This window comes from Oncorhynchus clarkii, chromosome 22 (genome assembly GCF_045791955.1).
Source record: "Oncorhynchus clarkii lewisi isolate Uvic-CL-2024 chromosome 22, UVic_Ocla_1.0, whole genome shotgun sequence".
NCBI lineage: Eukaryota > Metazoa > Chordata > Actinopteri > Salmoniformes > Salmonidae > Oncorhynchus > Oncorhynchus clarkii.
Window position 1 is genome coordinate 48,669,433 of NC_092168.1, and position 14,210 is coordinate 48,683,642.

Below are 14,210 nucleotides of genomic sequence, written 5' to 3' on the forward strand. Positions count from 1 at the left end.
GGAGGGTGAGGGACAGGAGGGTGGTCTGTCTGCTGCTACACAGGGTGAGGGGCAGGAGGGTGGTCTGTCTGCTGCTACACAGGGTGAGGGACAGGAGGGTGGTCTGTCTGCTGCTACACAGGGTGAGGGGCAGGAGGGTGAGGGGCTGGAGGGTGAAGGACAGGAGGGTGGTCTGTCTGCTGCTACACAGGGTGAGGGGCAGGAGGGTGGTCTGTCTGCTGCTACACAGGGTGAGGGGCAGGAGGGTGAGGGGCTGGAGGGTGAGGGACAGGAGGGTGGTCTGTCTGCTGCTACACAGGGTGAGGGACAGGAGGGTGGTCTGTCTGCTGCTACACAGGGTGAGGGACAGGAGGGTGAGGGGCTGGAGGGTGGTCTGTCTGCTGCTACACAGGGTGAGGGGCTGGAGGGTGGTCTGTCTGCTGCTACACAGGGTGAGGGACAGGAGGGTGAGGGGCTGGAGGGTGGTCTGTCTGCTGCTACACAGGGTGAGGGACAGGAGGGTGAGGGGCTGGAGGGTGGTCTGTCTGCTGCTACACAGGGTGAGGGACAGGAGGGTGGTCTGTCTGCTGCTACACAGGGTGAGGGGCAGGAGGGTGAGGGGCTGGAGGGTGAGGGACAGGAGGGTGGTCTGTCTGCTGCTACACAGGGTGAGGAGCAGGAGGGTGAGGGGCTGGAGGGTGAGGGACAGGAGGGTGGTCTGTCTGCTGCTACACAGGGTGAGGGGCAGGAGGGTGGTCTGTCTGCTGCTACACAGGGTGAGGGGCAAGAGGGTGAGGGGCTGGAGGGTGAGGGACAGGAGGGTGGTCTGTCTGCTGCTACACAGGGTGAGGGACAGGAGGGTGGTCTGTCTGCTGCTACACAGGGTGAGGGACAGGAGGGTGAGGGGCTGGAGGGTGGTCTGTCTGCTGCTACACAGGGTGAGGGACAGGAGGATGAGGGGCTGGAGGGTGAGGGACAGGAGGGTGGTCTGTCTGCTGCTACACAGGGTGAGGGGCAGGAGGGTGGTCTGTCTGCTGCTACACAGGGTGAGGGACAGGAGGGTGGTCTGTCTGCTGCTACACAGGGTGAGGGGCAGGAGGGTGAGGGGCTGGAGGGTGAAGGACAGGAGGGTGGTCTGTCTGCTGCTACACAGGGTGAGGGGCAGGAGGGTGGTCTGTCTGCTGCTACACAGGGTGAGGGGCAGGAGGGTGAGGGGCTGGAGGGTGAGGGACAGGAGGGTGGTCTGTCTGCTGCTACACAGGGTGAGGGACAGGAGGGTGGTCTGTCTGCTGCTACACAGGGTGAGGGACAGGAGGGTGAGGGGCTGGAGGGTGGTCTGTCTGCTGCTACACAGGGTGAGGGGCTGGAGGGTGGTCTGTCTGCTGCTACACAGGGTGAGGGACAGGAGGGTGAGGGGCTGGAGGGTGGTCTGTGTGCTGCTACACAGGGTGAGGGACAGGAGGGTGAGGGGCTGGAGGGTGGTCTGTGTGCTGCTACACAGGGTGAGGGACAGGAGGGTGAGGGGCTGGAGGGTGGTCTGTCTGCTGCTACACAGGGTGAGGGGCAGGAGGGTGGTCTGTCTGCTGCTACACAGGGTGACGGACAGGAGGGTGAGGGGCTGGAGGGTGGTCTGTGTGCTGCTACACAGGGTGAGGGGCTGGAGGGTGGTCTGTCTGCTGCTACACAGGGTGAGGGACTGGGGCTCAGACTCTGACCAGTTGCAGAACACCGATGTCTTATAGCCGACAGGGGATGTTTAGGGTTTATACAGCAGCAGTTGATTTCAGTCATAGCTTTTCAAAATGTAGCGTATGTTTTGTGAGTTAACTAGGTTTACACACTTCCATGTCTCGTTCAGAATGAACATGAGAATGCCGTTAAGTGTTAAGACGACAAACCAACAGCTGTATGTTCAGTACACACACACACACACACACACACACACACACACACACACGTCATAAGCTATACTACCAATCGTGTTTGTATCTTCCCTGTTCAGGAGCCTCTGTTCCTGGACCTGATAGGGACCTGTCACTCTGAGCAACTGAAACCAGCCATCCTTCACCCCAGACACCTGGTCCTGTACCGGCAGCACCTGGCCCGGGGACTCACCTGCTACCCTCCTGATGTACTCGGTGCCATGCTGGCAGAGGACAAGATCCAAGTGGACCTGGGGGGAGCTCTGATGTTACAAGAGGTATGTGCGTCAGACGGTTGATCTGTGAAACTCACACCTCGGCTCTGGCGTTTCAGTGGAACAACGCTTCCGGCGGGCGGTCATGTGTGTTTGCAAGGCAGAAGTCCTGGGTTAGAGCCTTCGGCCAATCAGGAGGAAGCGTAGGAACAGTGGGTTAACTGCCTTGTTCAGGGGCAGAACTACAGATTTTTACCTTGTCAGCTCGGGGATTCGATCTAGCAACCTTTTGGTTACTAGTCCAACGCTCCAACCACTAGGCTACCTGCCGCCCTACACTCTAACCACTAGGTTACCTGCCTCCCCTACACTCTAACCACTAGGCTACCTGCCACCCCTACACTCTAACCACTAGGTTACCTGCCACCCCTACACTCTAACCACTAGGTTACCTGCCGCCCCTACACTCTAACCACTAGGCTACCTGCCACCCCTACACTCTAACCACTAGGCTACCTGCCACCTCTACACTCTAACCACTAGGCTACCTGCCACCTCTACACTCTAACCACTAGGCTACCTGCCACCTCTACACTCTAACCACTAGGCTACCTGCCGCCCTACACTCTAACCACTAGGTTACCTGCCGCCCTACACTCTAACTACTAGGTTACCTACCACCCCTACACTCTAACCACTAGGTTACCTGCCACCCCTACACTCTAACCACTAGGCTACCTGCCACCTCTACACTCTAACCACTAGGCTACCTGCCACCTCTACACTCTAACCACTAGGTTACCTGCCGCCCCTACACTCTAACCACTAGGCTACCTGCTGCCCCTACACTCTAACCACTAGGCTACCTGCCACCCCTACACTCTAACCACTAGGCTACCTGCCACCCCTACACTCTAACCACTAGGCTACCTGCCACCTCTACACTCTAACCACTAGGCTACCTGCCACCTCTACACTCTAACCACTAGACTACCTGCCACCCCTACACTCTAACCACTAGGCTACCTGCTGCCCCTACACTCTAACCACTAGACTACCTGCCTCCCCTACACTCTAACCACTAGGCTACCTGCTGCCCCTACACTCTAACTACTAGGCTACCTGCCACCCCTACACTCTAACCACTAGGCTACCTGCCGCCTCTACACTCTAACCACTAGGCTACCTGCTGCCCCTACACTCTAACTACTAGGCTACCTGCTGCCCCTACACTCTAACCACTAGACTACCTGCCGCCCCTACACTCTAACCACTAGGCTACCTGCCGCCCCTACACTCTAACCACTAGGCTACCTGCCACCTCTACACTCTAACCACCAGGCTACCTGCCACCTCTACACTCTAACCACTAGGCTACCTGCCTCCCCTACACTCTAACCACTAGGTTACCTGCCGCCCCTACACTCTAACCACTAGACTACCTGCCTCCCCTACACTCTAACCACTAGGCTACCTGCTGCCCCTACACTCTAACTACTAGGCTACCTGCCGCCCCTACACTCTAACCACTAGGCTACCTGCCGCCTCTACACTCTAACCACTAGACTACCTGCCTCCCCTACACTCTAACCACTAGACTACCTGCCTCCCCTACACTCTAACCACTAGGCTACCTGCCGCCCCTACACTCTAACCACTAGGCTACCTGCCACCTCTACACTCTAACCACTAGGCTACCTGCCACCTCTACACTCTAACCACTAGACTACCTGCCTCCCCTACACTCTAACCACTAGGCTACCTGCCTCCCCTACACTGTAACCACTAGACTACCTGCCTCCCCTACACTCTAACCACTAGGCTACCTGCCTCCCCTACACTCTAACCACTAGGCTACCTGCCGCCCCTACACTCTAACCACTAGGCTACCTGCCACCTCTACACTCTAACCACTAGACTACCTGCCACCTCTACACTCTAACCACTAGGTTACCTGCCTCCCCTACACTCTAACCACTAGGCTACCTGCCACCTCTACACTCTAACCACTAGGTTACCTGCTGCCCCTACACTCTAACCACTAGGCTACCTGCTGCCCCTACACTCTAACTACTAGGCTACCTGCCGCCCCTACACTCTAACCACTAGGCTACCTGCCACTTCTACACTCTAACCACTAGGCTACCTGCTGCCCCTACACTCTAACCACTAGGCTACCTGCTGCTTCTACACTCTAACCACTAGGCTACCTGCCACCTCTACACTCTAACCACTAGGTTACCTGCCACCTCTACACTCTAACCACCCGGCTACCTGCCACCTCTACACTCTAACCACCCGGCTACCTGCCACCTCTACACTCTAACCACTAGGCTACCTGCTGCCCCTACACTCTAACCACTAGGCTACCTGCCTCCCCTACACTATAACCACTAGGCTACCTGCCTCCCCTACACTCTAACCACTAGGCTACCTGCTGCCCCTACACTCTAACCACTAGGTTACTTACTGCCCCTACACTCTAACCACTAGGCTACCTGCCTCCCCTACACTCTAACCACTAGGTTACCTGCTGCCCCTACACTCTAACCACTAGGTTACCTACCGGCCCTACACTCTAACCACTAGGCTACCTGCTGCCCCTACACTCTAACCACTAGGCTACCTGCTGCCCCTACACTCTAACCACTAGGTTACCTGCTGCCCCTACACTCTAACCACTAGGCTACCTGCTGCCCCTACACTCTAACCACTAGGTTACTTACTGCCCCTACACTCTAACCACTAGGTTACCTACCGCCCCTACACTGTAACCACTAGGTTACCCACCTCCCCATATACAGGAGTCTGGATTTAGCTTGTTTAGGCCTCTGAGCTGATGGCACATACAGACTTCCATCTGTTTATGGCCTGGTTTGTTTTAGACGCCTCTTCACAGTTTCGACATCTGATATATCTTCCAGATAATCAGCCTCATAGCTTTGATGTTCAGCTGTATCACAAATCAGTCAATTCAGGAAGTAAACTAAAATTCAAAATTGTCCTCATGAAAAGCAATGAGAAACAAAGAAATCGGAATTTCAGTTAAAATGGATTCGACCCCACCCTTGAACCTGCCATTATGACATTTATTTGAAACGTTGCCTAAGGATTTCCCGCAGCATCATACAGGGCCTCCGCACACCCCAGTCACGAGCTGTTCCCTCCCTTACCGTCTGGCAGACTGTGTCAGACCATGTCTGATACCAACAGGTCCAGAGACAGTTTCTATCTACAAACCATCAGACTGCTGAACACCTGAACTGGACTGACCACCTGCTCTGAATCTCCACACCTTAGGACACTCACTCACTCACTCACTCACTCACTCACTCACTCACTCACTCACTCACTCACACACACACACACACACACACACACACACACACACACACACACACACACACACACACACACACACACACACACACACACACACACACACACACACACACACACACACTACACTACACTACACTACACTACACTACACTACACTACACAGTGTATTCACTTACCCCCTAACCCTCCCGTCCCCAAAAACGTGTAAATATTGTCCTTCCTGTATTATACTGATGCTGAACCTGCAGTAAGCCTTCCATTGGACAACGCACACCATGTGTATCCTGTACATACGACTAATAAAACAAGTGTCTTTCTAGGATCCTGCTGCTGTGCCAGAGAAGAGTCCTATAATAAAACAAGTGTCTTTCTAGGATCCTGCTGCTGTGTCAGAGAAGAGCCCTATAATAAAACAAGTGTCTTTCTAGGATCCTGCTGCTGTGTCAGAGAAGAGCCCTATAATAAAACAAGTGTCTTTCTAGGATCCTGCTGCTGTGCCAGAGAAGAGCCCTATAATAAAACAAGTGTCTTTCTAGGATCCTGCTGCTGTGTCAGAGAAGAGCCCTATAATAAAACAAGTGTCTTTCTAGGATCCTGCTGCTGTGCCAGAGAAGAGCCCTATGGAGGAATATTACCAAGGCTGTGCAGGGGGCAAGGCGGAGGCTGAGCTAGGAGGCAGAGGTGAGGGGTCCAACAGTTCCCACATCACGGTGGATCCCCCAGAGTTGCTGTTCCACAATGGCTCCGTCTCTACCTCGCAGTCTGTGACTCTCTCCAATCACACCAAGGGCAAGCTCAGCTTGATCTGGACCCCGGCTCCTAACTCCTCCTTCTCCGTCACACCCTCGTCATGTGATCTGGGACCCCTGAAGTCGACTGCTTTCAGAGTCAGCTACACGCCCAAGCAACACAACACCTTCCATGGGGCACAGCTAGAGTGCTTCGCTCTCTACAAGGTAATAAAAAATAAAATAAAACCTTTTATTTATTAATTATTTCGGTTTAGCTTTTTCTTATTTCCTGCTTTGATCTTATTAAGATAAACTCCTTATTTTTTAAATATTTTTTTTCAAGACAGACCTGTGCAGGCACTGAGAATCTCAGCGGAAGCCTTACAAATAACGATCTCAACTATAACAATCTTGCCTCAGTACAGGCAGTGAAACAGCTCTGTTTTTGCCCCACCTCTTTCTCCAGGTGTTGAGGGACCATCGGCAGGTAGAGGACCGTACCTTGTGCCCTCCCTGGTGTGTCACAGTCCGGGTCATTGGACACTCCTTCCAGCCTGGCCGGGAGCACTTCATCCCCCGGTTCTCCTTGCAGCGCCCCCGAGTGGTGAGTACAGACATAGCACCGTCAACTGTCCTCACGCAATCATATCTCCATTCGTCTCACGCTAGCGTGCGTACTCCAAGGTCTTGTTCAGAACGAACGTTCAGGAAAGTCTGGAATAAAGGCATTTTCTTCATCTTCATCATCCTCCTCTTTCTCTCTATCCAGGTCTTCCCTGCTCTGAGCCTGGTCTCCTACAGGACTGTGCTCCTGGAGAACATGGGAGACCTACCCTTGGTGTTCAGGCTGGACCCAGAGGAGTGTCCTTCGGTGTCTGTTCAGCCCACCAGCGGCCTGGTCCAACCTGGACACCACCAGATTCTCACCCTCAGGACCACCCCGGCAGAAGACTGCCCTGCCAAGCTACCCCTCACCCTGCACTTCAATGCCAGTCCCAAGCACACCCAGGTACCACAGTCCTAGTCACAGCAGGCTTTGTACCATAGATCATTTTCAGACAGTTGGTGTGTTCGAGGGGGATCAACCTGAGCACGTTTCTGCACAGAAACACTGATCTATAAAACACCTTGGATCCGCAATGACGACTCCATTATGTGATCAACATGAATAAATCTGCTTTAGAAGCGCCTTGGTACAATATGGCTGTTTCCTGTTAACAAAGTGTTTCTGGATGTGTGTGTGTGTGTGGCTGTCTGTACTGCCTTGTAGGAGCTGTCGGTGGTGAGTGTGGTAGAGAAGCCTTGTCTGTCTCTGGAAGGAGAAGGTAGTCTGTTCTTCAAACCCACGGCAGTGGGCTCCCGCTCCCAAAGCCCCTACAGGGTCAGGAACCTGACCAGGTTACCTCTGAGGTTCCGCTGGAGGATCCCTGGACCTGACCAACGTGTCATCTCTGTGGCGCCTGACACGGGAGTCCTGCAGCCCAATGAGACCATGGTGAGAGAAAGAGAGGGGCTGGTGGGACGCAGGTTGACCTTTATTGTCAAGAATCTTTCTCTGGAGGCAGAACTGGGTGATTTTTGATAGATGGCTCAGCTGCAAAGTCAAATTGGCTAAATATATATATATATAGCAGAGGGGTTAGGTTTAGGCAGTAGGGTTAGCAGAGTGGTTAAGGTTAGGATTAGGCAGTAGGGTTAGCAGAGTGGTTAAGGTTAGGATTAGGCAGTAGGGTTAGCAGAGTGGTTAGGTTTAGGCAGTAGGGTTAGCAGAGTGATTAGGTTTAGGCAGTAGGGTTAGCAGAGTGGTTAGGTTTAGACAGTAGGGTTAGCAGAGTGGTTAGGTTTAGACAGTAGGGTTAGCAGAGTGGTTAGGTTTAGACAGTAGGGTTAGCAGAGTGGTTAGGTTAGGTTTAGGCAGTAGGGTTAGCAGAGTGGTTAGGTTTAGACAATAGGGTTAGCAGAGTGGTTAGGTTTAGACAGTAGGGTTAGCAGAGTGGTTAGGTTAGGTTTAGGCAGTAGGGTTAGCAGAGTGGTTAGGTTTAGGCAGTAGGGTTAGCAGAGTGGTTAGGTTAGGTTTAGGCAGTAGGGTTGTCAGAGTGGTTAGGTTTAGGCAGTAGGGTTAGCAGAGTGGTTAAGGTTAGGTTTAGGCAGTAGGGTTAGCAGAGTGGTTAGGATTAGACAGTAGGGGTAGCAGAGTGGTTGAGGTTAGGTTTAGTCAGTAGGGTTAGCAGAGTGGTTAGGTTTAGGCAGTAGGGTTAGCAGAGTGGTTAGGTTTAGGCAGTAGGGTTGTCAGAGTGGTTAGGTTTAGGCAGTAGGGTTAGCAGAGTGGTTAAGGTTAGGTTTAGTCAGTAGGGTTAGCAGAGTGGTTAGGTTTAGGCAGTAGGGTTAGCAGAGTGATTAAGGTTAGGTTTAGGCAGTAGGGTTAGCAGAGTGGTTAGGTTTAGTCAGTATGGTTAGCAGAGTGGTTAGGTTTAGGCAGTAAGGTTAGCAGAGTGGTTAGGTTTAGTCAGTAGGGTTAGCAGAGTGGTTAGTTTTAGGCAGTAGGGTTAGCAGAGTGGTTAGGTTTAGTCAGTAGGGTTAGCAGAGTGGTTAGGTTTAGGCAGTAGGGTTAGCAGAGTGGTTAGGTTTAGTCAGTAGGGTTAGCAGAGTGGTTAGGATTAGACAGTAGGGGTAGCAGAGTGGTTGAGGTTAGGTTTAGTCAGTAGGGTTAGCAGAGTGGTTAGGTTTAGGCAGTAGGGTTAGCAGAGTGGTTAGGTTTAGGCAGTAGGGTTGTCAGAGTGGTTAGGTTTAGGCAGTAGGGTTAGCAGAGTGGTTAAGGTTAGGTTTAGTCAGTAGGGTTAGCAGAGTGGTTAGGTTTAGGCAGTAGGGTTAGCAGAGTGATTAAGGTTAGGTTTAGGCAGTAGGGTTAGCAGAGTGGTTAGGTTTAGTCAGTATGGTTAGCAGAGTGGTTAGGTTTAGGCAGTAAGGTTAGCAGAGTGGTTAGGTTTAGTCAGTAGGGTTAGCAGAGTGGTTAGTTTTAGGCAGTAGGGTTAGCAGAGTGGTTAGGTTTAGTCAGTAGGGTTAGCAGAGTGGTTAGGTTTAGGCAGTAGGGTTAGCAGAGTGGTTAGGTTTAGTCAGTAGGGTTAGCAGAGTGGTTAGTTTTAGGCAGTAGGGTTAGCAGAGTGGTTAAGGTTAGGTTTAGGCAGTAGGGTTAGCAGAGTGGTTAAGGTTAGGTTTAGGCAGTAGGGTTAGCAGAGTGGTTAGGTTTAGGCAGTAGGGTTAGCAGAGTGGTTAGGTTTAGTCAGTAGGGTTAGCAGAGTGGTTAGGTTTAGGCAGTAGGGTTAGCAGAGTGGTTAAGGTTAGGTTTAGGCAGTAGGGTTAGCAGAGTGGTTAAGGTTAGGTTTAGGCAGTAGGGTTAACAGAGTGGTTAAGGTTAGATTTAGGCAGTAGGGAGAGCAGAGTGGTTAAGTTTAGGTTTAGACAGTAGGGTTAGCAGAGCTGCCTCCAGGGAAAGAGTCATGACAATGTTGGTGAGACTGGCTGTCTTTGAAAGAAAGATTGATACTGGCTATTGATTGAGTTGATTGAGTGGAGGTTGAGTGTTGGTTAAGTAGAGGTTGTGATTTTCCTCCTCCCAGGTGCAGACGTGGTCCTTCACCCCATTTGAGGAAATGGTTTACAATCTGAAGCCCAACCTGACCTTCTGGCCAATCCAGACGCCCGGATGCAGGAAGTCCCGCCTCCCCCTGAATGTAGTGGGCATGGCCTCCAAAGGATCCATCCAGGTGTTAGTCTCCTCAGACCCCCCCCTCCCAGGTGAATTGTGTTAGTGTCTGTGTTAGGGTGGAAACTCTGTAATTGGTTCTCTCTCTCTCCAGGCAGAGCATGGGGTGCTGAATCTGGGGGAGGTGTTGGTGGGAGACTGTAGGTCCTTCGAGGTGCCTCTCATCAACAATGGTTCCTGTTCTGTCAGCTTCTGTTTGGCTGTACAACAGAGCCTGCTAGACCCGGGGTTGCCTGAGAACTCACAGAAGAAAGACCCTGTTGGTACGTATGAGATACCACTGAGAACTCACAGAAGAAAGACCCTGTTGGTACGTATGAGATACCACTGAGAACTCACAGAAGAAAGACCCTGTTGGTACGTATGAGATACCCCTGAGAACTCACAGGAGAAAGACCCTGTTGGTACGTTTGAGATACCCCTGAGAACTCACAGAAGAAAGACCCTGTTGGTACGTTTGAGATACCCCTGAGAACTCACAGAAGAAAGACCCTGTTGGTACGTATGAGATACCCCTGAGAACTCACAGGAGAAAGACCCTGTTGGTACGTATGAGATACCCCTGAGAACTCACAGGAGAAAGACCCTGTTGGTACGTATGAGATACCCCTGAGAACTCACAGAGTTGGTACAGCATCCTGAAATCTTCTCTCTCTCTCCATGTATTGAACCTCTACTGCCACATCCATGTTACTTTACACAAATGCCTTCCCAACCATGCTCCTCCCCCTCCGCCAAGACAACCAATCCGAGACAGAATCAATAGACGATTTGAGCTATCCTACCCAGACCAAGCGACATACTCGTCCCAGCCAACATGACCCCATTGGCCCCATGTAGGTATTCAGTGGGCAAGGTGGGCACGGGCTAGCCCACGCCAAGTCAATACCAAGCCCAACACAACCAGCCCACGCCAAGTCAATACCAAGCCCAACACAACAAGCCCACACCAAGCCCAACACAACCAGCCCACGCCAAGTCAATACCAAGCCCAACACAACAAGCCCACACCAAGCCCAACACAACCAGCCCACACCAAGCCAACACGGGCCCTCCCACACCAAGCCCAACACAACCAGCCCACACCAAGCCCAACACAACCAGCCCACGCCAAGTCAATACCAAGCCCAACACAACAAGCCCACACCAAGCCCAACACAACCAGCCCACACCAAGCCCAACACAACCAGCCCACACCAAGCCAACACGGGCCAGCCCACACCAAGCCCAACACAACCAGCCCACGCCAAGTCAATACCAAGCCCAACACAACCAGCCCACACCAAGCCCAACACAACTAGCCCACACCAAGCCCAACACAACCATCCCACACAAAGCCAACAACAAGCCCACACCAAGCCCAACACAACCAGCCCACACCAAGCCAACACGGGCCAGCCCACACCAAGCCAACTCGGGCCAGGCAACACCAGCTCACACCAAGCCAACACAGGCCAGCCCACACCAAGCCCAACACGACCAGTCCACAACAAGCCAACACGGGCCAGCCCACACCAAGCCCAACACAACCAGCCCACATCAAGCCCAACACAACCAGCCCACACCAAGCCCAACATGGCCAGCCCAACTCGGCCAGCCCACACCAAGCCCAACACAACCAGCCCACGCCAAGTCAATACCAAGCCCAACACAACCAGCCCACACCAAGACCAACACAACCAACCCACACCAAGACCAACACAACCAGCCCACACCAAGACCAACACAACCAGCCCACACCAAGACCAACATGGCCAGCCCAACACGGCCAGCCAACACCAAGCCCAACACAACCAGCCCACACCAAGACCAACATGGCCAGCCCAACACAACCAGCACACACCAAGCCCAGCACACAAGCCCACACCAAGCCCAACACAACCAGCCCACACCAACCCAACACAACCAGCCCACACCAAGCCCAACACAACCAGCCCACACCAAGCCCAACATGGCCAGCCCAACACGGCCAGCCCACACCAAGCCCAACACGGCCAGTCCACACCAAGCCCAACACAACCAACCCACACCAAGACCAACACAACTAACCCACACCAAGACCAACACAACTAACCCACACCAAGCCCAACACAACCAACCCACACCAAGACCAACACAACTAACCCACACCAAGCCCAACACAACTAACCCACACCAAGCCCAACACAACTAACCCACACCAAGCCCAACACAACTAACCCACACCAAGCCCAACACAACTAACCCACACCAAGCCCAACACAACCAACCCACACCAAGCCCAACACAACTAACCCACACCAAGCCCAACACAACCAACCCACACCAAGCCCATCACAACCAACCCACACCAAGCCCAACACAACCAACCCACACCAAGCCCATCACAACTAACCCACACCAAGCCCATCACAACTAACCCACACCAAGCCCAACACAACTAACCCACACCAAGCCCAACACAACTAACCCACACCAAGCCCAACACAACTAACCCACACCAAGCCCATCACAACCAACCCACACCAAGCCCAACACAACTAACCCACACCAAGCCCAACACAACCAACCCACACCAAGACCAACACAACCAACCCACACCAAGCCCAACACAACCAGCCCACACCAAGCCCAACACAACCAGCCCACACCAAGCCCAACACAACCAACCCACACCAAGCCCAACACAACCAGCCCACACCAAGCCCAACACAACCAACCCACACCAAGCCCAACACAACCAACCCACACCAAGCCCAACACAACCAGCCCACACCAAGCCCAACACAACCAACCCACACCAAGCCCAACACAACCAGCCCACACCAAGCCCAACACAACCAACCCTCACCAAGCCCAACACAACCAACCCACACCAAGCCCAACACAACCAACCCACACCAAGCCCAACACAACCAACCCACACCAAGCCCAACACAACCAGCCCACACCAAGCCCAACACAACCAACCCACACCAAGCCCACACCAAGCCCAACACAACCAACCCACACCAAGCCCAACACAACTAACCCACACCAAGCCCAACACAACTAACCCACACCAAACCCAACACAACTAACCCACACCAAGCCCAACACAACCAACCCACACCAAGCCCAACACAACTAACCCACACCAAGCCCAACACAACCAACCCACACCAAGCCCATCACAACCAACCCACACCAAGCCCAACACAACCAACCCACACCAAGCCCATCACAACTAACCCACACCAAGCCCATCACAACTAACCCACACCAAGCCCAACACAACTAACCCACACCAAGCCCAACACAACTAACCCACACCAAGCCCAACACAACTAACCCACACCAAGCCCATCACAACCAACCCACACCAAGCCCAACACAACTAACCCACACCAAGCCCAACACAACCAACCCACACCAAGACCAACACAACCAACCCACACCAAGCCCAACACAACCAGCCCACACCAAGCCCAACACAACCAGCCCACACCAAGCCCAACACAACCAACCCACACCAAGCCCAACACAACCAGCCCACACCAAGCCCAACACAACCAACCCACACCAAGCCCAACACAACCAACCCACACCAAGCCCAACACAACCAGCCCACACCAAGCCCAACACAACCAACCCACACCAAGCCCAACACAACCAGCCCACACCAAGCCCAACACAACCAACCCACACCAAGCCCAACACAACCAACCCACACCAAGCCCAACACAACCAACCCACACCAAGCCCAACACAACCAACCCACACCAAGCCCAACACAACCAGCCCACACCAAGCCCAACACAACCAACCCACACCAAGCCCACACCAAGCCCATCACAACCAACCCACACCAAGACCAACACAACTAACCCACACCAAGCCCAACACAACCAACCCACACCAAGCCCAACACAACCAACCCACACCAAGCCCAACACAACCAACCCACACCAAGCCCAACACAACCAGCCCACACCAAGCCCAACACAACCAACCCACACCAAGCCCACACCAAGCCCATCACAACCAACCCACACCAAGACCAACACAACTAACCCACACCAAGCCCATCACAACCAACCCACACCAAGACCAACACAACCAACCCACACCAAGCCCAACACAACTAACCCACACCAAGCCCAACACAACCAACCCACACCAAGCCCAACACAACCAACCCACACCAAGCCCAACACAACTAACCCACACCAAGCCCAACACAACCAACCCACACCAAGCCCATCTAGGGGCTCATTAGAATGTTTGTACTGTTTTTTTT

The 14,210-nt window shown here is 53.2% G+C and overlaps 1 protein-coding gene across 1 annotated transcript in view; it reads left to right on the plus strand.

Annotated features, from left to right (window-relative positions):
- The window catches only part of LOC139380156 (cilia and flagella associated protein 65), a 61,452-nt gene that overhangs the window by 17,406 nt on the left and 29,836 nt on the right, over positions 1-14,210 (plus strand). Inside the window, exons 9-15 of the mRNA XM_071122599.1 lie at positions 1,982-2,179; positions 6,049-6,414; positions 6,656-6,793; positions 6,959-7,198; positions 7,460-7,684; positions 9,807-9,953; positions 10,047-10,215. Of these exons, the coding sequence (XP_070978700.1) occupies positions 1,982-2,179; positions 6,049-6,414; positions 6,656-6,793; positions 6,959-7,198; positions 7,460-7,684; positions 9,807-9,953; positions 10,047-10,215 (1,483 nt within the window). The remainder of the gene's footprint in view (positions 1-1,981; positions 2,180-6,048; positions 6,415-6,655; positions 6,794-6,958; positions 7,199-7,459; positions 7,685-9,806; positions 9,954-10,046; positions 10,216-14,210) is intronic.